General features: G+C 33.9%; 1 protein-coding gene across 1 annotated transcript; it reads left to right on the forward strand.

Moving 5' to 3' along the window:
- Positions 1 to 594: 594 nt before the first annotated feature.
- Positions 595 to 6,923, forward strand: LOC108371091 (leucine-rich repeat-containing G-protein coupled receptor 6-like; the record flags this gene model as incomplete). Its single annotated transcript, XM_017626585.1, has 2 exons — positions 595 to 1,666; positions 6,763 to 6,923. Coding segments are annotated over exons 1-2 (1,151 nt in total), but the record flags the coding sequence as incomplete, so codon positions are not given.
- Between the last annotated feature and the right edge of the window lie 7 nt (positions 6,924 to 6,930).

Here is a 6,930-nt window from a genome sequence, read left to right on the forward strand (position 1 = left end):
TTTATGCAAAACTAGGAGAATTTCAAAACTGTTCATCAAAATTTCAAACATTTTCATTCATTTTTTTCCATTTTTTTTTGCTGACGATTTTTGCACTTTTTCAACTAAACATGTATTTTATGAAATAAAATGCGAAAAATCGTTCGCAACAAAATTTAAAAAACTCAAGGCCAGGTTCTAAAACTTGCACTTATGTACACAAAAAAACACCAAAGAAATTATCTAAAATCAACGCGATTTTTTAGCCGGTCTTAAATTATATGAGCGATCAAACTGCATACCCAAAAAATGTTTTAAAGATTCAGTGGAAAATTTGTTAGATTTTCCCAAATTGTATCCAAAGTTTGAAACTTTGATTATATGGTTTTGGTTAAAGCTTGGACAATATTTTTCTGGAAAAATAACAAAAAAATTTTACTTCAAAAACATTGTGTATTTAAAAATCAACACTGTATCTTGCATCAAATTAGTTTTAAAGTAACTTATAAGAGAGTCGCAAAAACAATTATATGTATATCTCTAAGCAAATAGTTTTTGACTTTTTAATAAAAACATACATATTTTTCTTTTTTTCCCCTACAGTTCCCAACATGCCACGAAAAGGAAATCAACACTGAAAAAAAGGCGATCGATTAAACATTGCTGAAAGAAAACAACAAAAAAAAACATTAAAAAAATGAGCCAACAACACGCACGAAGTGATCGCTTCCGTAGCAAACACAAGCACAAAACCAACAAAATGGGCACACAAGCAACGTGCACAAGTCCAGTGAGATGGCAAAACGAAACAATTGCTGCAAAACTGACAGCGAACGCACTACATTGCAATCCAAACCACCGAAACCGACAACAGCAACAACATAGATTAACAAAAATAAGCGCGTCCTGCTCACCTTCCACACTCCTCCTCCTATTCACAGTCACGCTGCTAAGTTTACTTACGCATACGAGCGCCTTCTGCCCATCCAAGTGCCAGTGCATCAGTGGCGATGCCAATAGTCGGGCATATTGCGTGGACGCAGCGCTCGAAGATGTGCCCATACAATTGAATCCCGAAACGAAGTATATCAATTTAACACAAAACAAAATACGTAATCTGGAATTTACGCTGCCCTTCTACATGAAGCTAGAAGTACTGGATCTCTCACAGAATATCATCGAAACGCTTGGTTCGAAGAATTTCGAATATCAACGGGATATGCGTACGTTGAATTTGAGTCGGAATTCGGTGAGCGCATTGCAGAAGGACGCCTTCAAGGGGTTGAGTAATTTATTGGTGCTCGATTTGAGTTACAATCGCATTGAGGTGGCGCATCCCAGTGCAATGAGCAATCTGACATCGCTGATAAAACTCGATTTGACTAATAATAATATAGTCAGCTTGGAGGATAACTGTTTTCGCAATATGATCTCATTGGAGATTTTAATATTCAAAAACAATCAGCTGCTGGATGTGCCATCGAATAATTTGCAGCATTTGCATGCGCTCAAGTCGCTAGATTTATCTGATAATCTGGTGGAATATGTGCGCAACGATAGCTTTGAAGGGCTGCGCGAGTTGTTGGTGCTGACGCTGAGAGGCAATGTGATCTCTGAGTTGGATTTGAGCGCCTTCGAGGGGTTAACTACGCTTAAGCATCTGAATTTGGCCGATAACAATTTGACGGTAAGTGATTTGAACAAATATTAGAAAAGAGAATAGAAGTTGTGTAAAAAATTAATCAGGACGAAATATTTAAAAGTGAAAATTTATGTCAAAAGGTCCACTTGGTATGTCTTGGATAAGCCAAATAAGCTCCAACAAATGCTGTGCCTAAGTAAATAGTTATTCTAATATGAAAGGATCAATTTTGCAATACGAGAGTGGTTGTGAAAAATTTTATTAAGCTGGCGCTTGCAAAATCATAGTTTTACTCACACGCTTGTACATAGGTATATGATAAACTTTTCGCTTTATGAAGTTTCAAATGTCTCATAAACGCCGCTAAAGAAGGGTTCATTAAAAAAAAAAACAAATCCAAAATTAAAAAGTAAAGGAAATTTTTTAATTCAACGAAAATTCTTGCACGTTCAATTTTTTCGCTCATAATTTTTAAATAAGAAGTCAATCCCCCCATATTAATCGATTTCCACATCTCATGCGAACGAGAGCAACGTGCTTCAGCTGCAATGTCGGATATACATATGTATCTATTGTGTATGTAGAGCACAATTCATTTATCATCCAACCTCAAAATTCGCATCTTGGCAAAGCCACAAACCAGTAAAGCAGGTAAACAACAACAGCAACAAATGCATTGCATTGCTTTTATCGCGATGGCATTGCACGTGCTGCCACCTAAGCTTGTCACATGAAATGGGTGTCACTTAATAGCGCCCAGATAAAGGTGTAGAGGTTGCGCATACGACATGGCGTACCGATAGTGTATTGAAATGCAGGAAAGATGTGAGCATTAGACGCTTCGTGTGAGAAGAAGAAATATATATGTGAATGCTATAAATGCCTTCAGAAGGGATATAAAAACAAGGAATTGTTTTACATTTTTAGCTACATACTTACATACATACGTATACTGGTAGCAGAAATAATAGACACGCCTTATTTTAACCAGCTTTGTCTATATTTCTTATGTCTTTTTAATGTTTAATATTTTTTCATAAAAGCTTAGCTAGTTATACATCAAACACTATAGAAATTCACATTTCAAACTTTGTACAAAAATTAAATATTTATCACAAATTTTAACCAAAATTTCAAACTTTTTGTTTAGAGTTTTACGAAAAACTTTTGGGTTAGCAGTTTTACATTATCTTCCATATAAAAAAGATTTCCAACATACTTTACACCAATAAAAATGAGTGATACTATCAGCAAAAAATTAATATTAAAAATGAACGGTAACTTTTAGGTCTTGCTCTTTAAATTGAAAAGGCCATAAAATTGTATACACAAAAATATTCTAAAAATTCTGAATTAAAAATCTGAAACTTTGTTGAAACTTTGTTAAAGTTTTGGTAATATTTTTTTCAAAGTTTGAAATGTGTGTATGTACACTTTTAAACTAAATATCAAAAAATAAATAAATCAAATAAATATAGCCAAAATAGGTAAAAATAAAGCGGGTCCATTAATTATGTCACCAGTACGCAATCTAGTAAAATAATAGTAAATTGAGCGACGAAAATCAGGGCTCTAGAAATTTTTTAGCTAAGAGTACAGTTTAATCTACATATTTATCACCCGAAAAAGGCACATCGGTTTATACTAGGTCTCAATTCAAACAGTATATTTGCGGGCGTGTACATACATACAATATAGCAAACACTCGTAACTTCCTTTTCATGCTTAACTACAACAAAAAACACAACACTAACTTCCGCTCTACGTGCGCTATTTCTACGCCACTTTTCAGTTAGCTTGCCTTTTCCTGTTTTATAATTCGGATTTTCACTCTGTATTACACTGCTTATCTGCCTTTTGACCAGCACTTTAACCTATTTGCAGCAGTAAATATTTTGTTATTCTATCAACATAAATATTTATATTAGTTCTTAGTACAACTAAAATAAATATTTTTGCTAGAATTCTTCCGCACCATTTCAGCGGCTGATGCTCTATTTTGAATAGTGCTCTGTGTGCATCTAAAGCAATAAAAAAAGTTTAAATTTCAAAGCTTCGTACTGTGCACTTCAACGCCTTTTGACTATTATTCTGCTCGCTTACTTGTATGCCAGCGCTTTTATGTAGTTAATACTCACATAAGTATTTATGTATATGCAATAAACCTTCTGCAGCAGGGTATAAAGTACAGTTCAGTTTGTATTAGTAGCCCAACAATACACTCATAGCGCCATCGCAAGTAATATTTGGTATTTCATTCGCCTTACGAATTTGCTCTTTTTTTGATTTCCGTTATCTACTTTGTTTTGAGAATTTTGGAACTCTTGCCGCAAATCCACCGTGCAGTTTTCTAAAGTATCCCACTACTTTGTGGTTTGCTCATAATAAGGCGGTGTAAAATCGACTTCTTTATAAATATGTATACATATTCATTTAACTCAAAGCAATTCTGGGCTGTTCTATTTATTACTGTTTCTTTTACGAGCCTACAGGTATACATTTTTTTCTTTTATGGCAGTGGTTTTTATACAAACAGTACACATTTACCTACATATGTATTCATGCAAAGACGCAAGCGCTTGCTTATATTACATTTCATTTGTGCATGCTTATTTAAATGGAGCTCACGCTAAAATTTATAAAAGGAAAAATGTAAATGTATGTTGTATATTTAATTCGAAAGAGTAACTGCAGAAATGAATAATCTTTTAGTTATAGAAATCACAGCGCGACAGAATTGAAAGTGAATCAGAATTTGTATTATGTAAGAGTTTTTTAGCAAAACTTACTTCCGGTTTCACCAGCAATTTAAGCGAAAAATAATTTTTTGCCTTCTGTCAGTTTTTTTTTTTTCATTTTAATCCAAGTAAATAAAAATCATTTTCCACTTACATAAATTGCTTTCATGAAACCGGCTAATAATTTATTTACAACTTTTGTAAATTATTGTACACTAATAAATAAATAAATTATTAAACACTCATCCATTCGGTCATACATACATATGTACATACACATGTTTATAACTATATCTAAAGCTAGGCGATATATTTTCATTATTTTTCCTTTTCTTCTTCTACCTACAACTCTTCTTCTTCCTCTGATGTGATACTACAACAGTTATTCAAATTTGGCCGAGACAAACACAAATTTACCAATTTCCGCTATCTTTAACAAAGTTCCACGAGTTGCTCAGGCAGGTTCTTTTGCACTTGGTCCTTACATTGTGTTCGTAGGAAACCTTGATTTCGTTGTCTATCTCTGGGTGCTGAATTTAAATATATTTTCAGCGGAGTATCACCCATGCTCGCGACATGTGCAAGCTATCTCAAACGTTGATTTATACATCGTGTCCATGTTGTTCAAAAGCTCTTTGATTGCATCCTGATCGCTACACATGCGAATTGGGTGTGGAATGGCTCTATCGAAAGCACCAAAAGCCTTCTCATCTCTATTGGAGAGGTTTGAGCCGACAGCTTTTCTTTGCTTCCGGTTATGGACACTGCCTTGCTCGCGGGCAAAGCTCTTTTAAGCTTTCTATACATTTTGTAGAGGCGCGTGCAGACTAAAAGCTCTCTCTGCCCATTGCTGCTTTACACTGGTAATTTATGATGTACTCGTTCAGTGCTGGCCCAACTTCCTTCTGTAAATTGAAAACGCTCCGCTTACGGGAACTGGCGCTGAAGCCGGCATTTTCAGCTTCCATTGTGCTACGAAAAAAGTGGTAAATAAGCGTCGATCCATTTAGCTGGGTTCATAAATTGCTTCAATCTTTTACACGGTTTCCTCGATAGAACCTTATGTGCAGTGTTGAGAAGATTTATGACGGTAATTAAGAAACTTTTATACATTGCATACTTATAGTGGGGAGCAGAAAATCGCGTTGATTTTTCATATTTTTTTTTTTGCTGACGGCTTTAAGCACTGAAGCATGAATTTCTTATGGACGAAAATGCGCAAGACCTTTTGAAAAAAAAATTAAAAAAAAATCAACGCCAGTTTTGTAAATTGCGCTTGTTATATGAAAAAAACGTCAGAAAAAGCAGTTAGCAAAAAATAAATATATTCTATAAATATTAAAAAGCTAGAAATTTTAATGAAATTTTGTTAAATATTCTAAGCTCTGCATAAAGTCTGAAAGTTTGATTTACATATAAGGCTTTGGCTAAAGCATGAAGCATAATTTTAAGAAAAAATAACAAAAAAAGTTTTAACTTTAAAAACCTTTCAAATGATTAATAATTTCTGCTCCCCACTGTATATAAGAAATTCTGAAGAGCGATTGGTGTAATTCATTTTACCAATCATATGTGTCTCGCATCAGCTGCTCTGCTTCTCTTACATTTCGTCTCTCATCTTTTATAATTTCAAATTCTATTTACATATTTCTGAAAGTATGCATAACCTATATTTAAGTGAATGTATCATACATATTTACATATGTAAGTTTTTGTATGGCAAATGCATTCACTATAAACTTTCGTCATGCTCCCTTTCATCGATTTCTTGAGCATCTTCCTTGTGTCACTCCCATGCGCACTAAGCAAACACGAATTTCCATTTCAATCAATCAAATAATTGCATATTGCTTACCTTGCACTTACTTTGATGCAATAATTTCTTATACATATTAGCATATGTATATACCTAGTTGATAATGCATATGCAAATACTCGGTATGAAAGTAATTACCTTTATTACTTATGAAAATATGTAGACTTATATGTATTTGTGCTCATGTATGTGCACTGAAACTATTCTCTTGCACTTCTACATATTTATATTTTGCCCTCCTCTTCAGTTGATCTTTACACACTCATACTTTGCTGTTTTTGCAATAAAAAATTACCATAAATCAGCTGCCAACTGCAAGTTTACCTCTCGATTAGTCTGCAATCAAGTTGTGGCCATGTTATGCAAATAAAATCAATATTTACCTAATTATTATGCATTTCGCTGATTGAGTGCATATGAGAGCCAGGTTGCGCTTTTGACATTTCTTTACATAAGCTTCAAACTGGCTAAAGGAAATTTTTGTTTTTATAAAATGAAATTAGCTAGTCTTTAATTTATCAATCAATAAAAAAAAAATAATAAATTTTGTGCAAACTTTAGTAAATTCTTATTTTTTATCTTTTCAGATGGTGCCTACACAGCAAATCTCGAAGTTATCCAATCTCACATACTTGTCGTTAAGCGGCAATCGTTTCAGCCAGTTACCCGCCGTAGCTTTCCTGAATCTATTCCATTTACGTGAATTACGTTTGAATCGTTTGGACCGACTCAATCGCATTGATTCAAGGTAAGCA

This window comes from Rhagoletis zephyria, unplaced genomic scaffold (genome assembly GCF_001687245.7).
Source record: "Rhagoletis zephyria isolate East Lansing unplaced genomic scaffold, Rhagoletis_zephyria_1.1 Rzeph_scaffold_04700, whole genome shotgun sequence".
In the NCBI taxonomy this organism is placed as follows: domain Eukaryota; kingdom Metazoa; phylum Arthropoda; class Insecta; order Diptera; family Tephritidae; genus Rhagoletis; species Rhagoletis zephyria.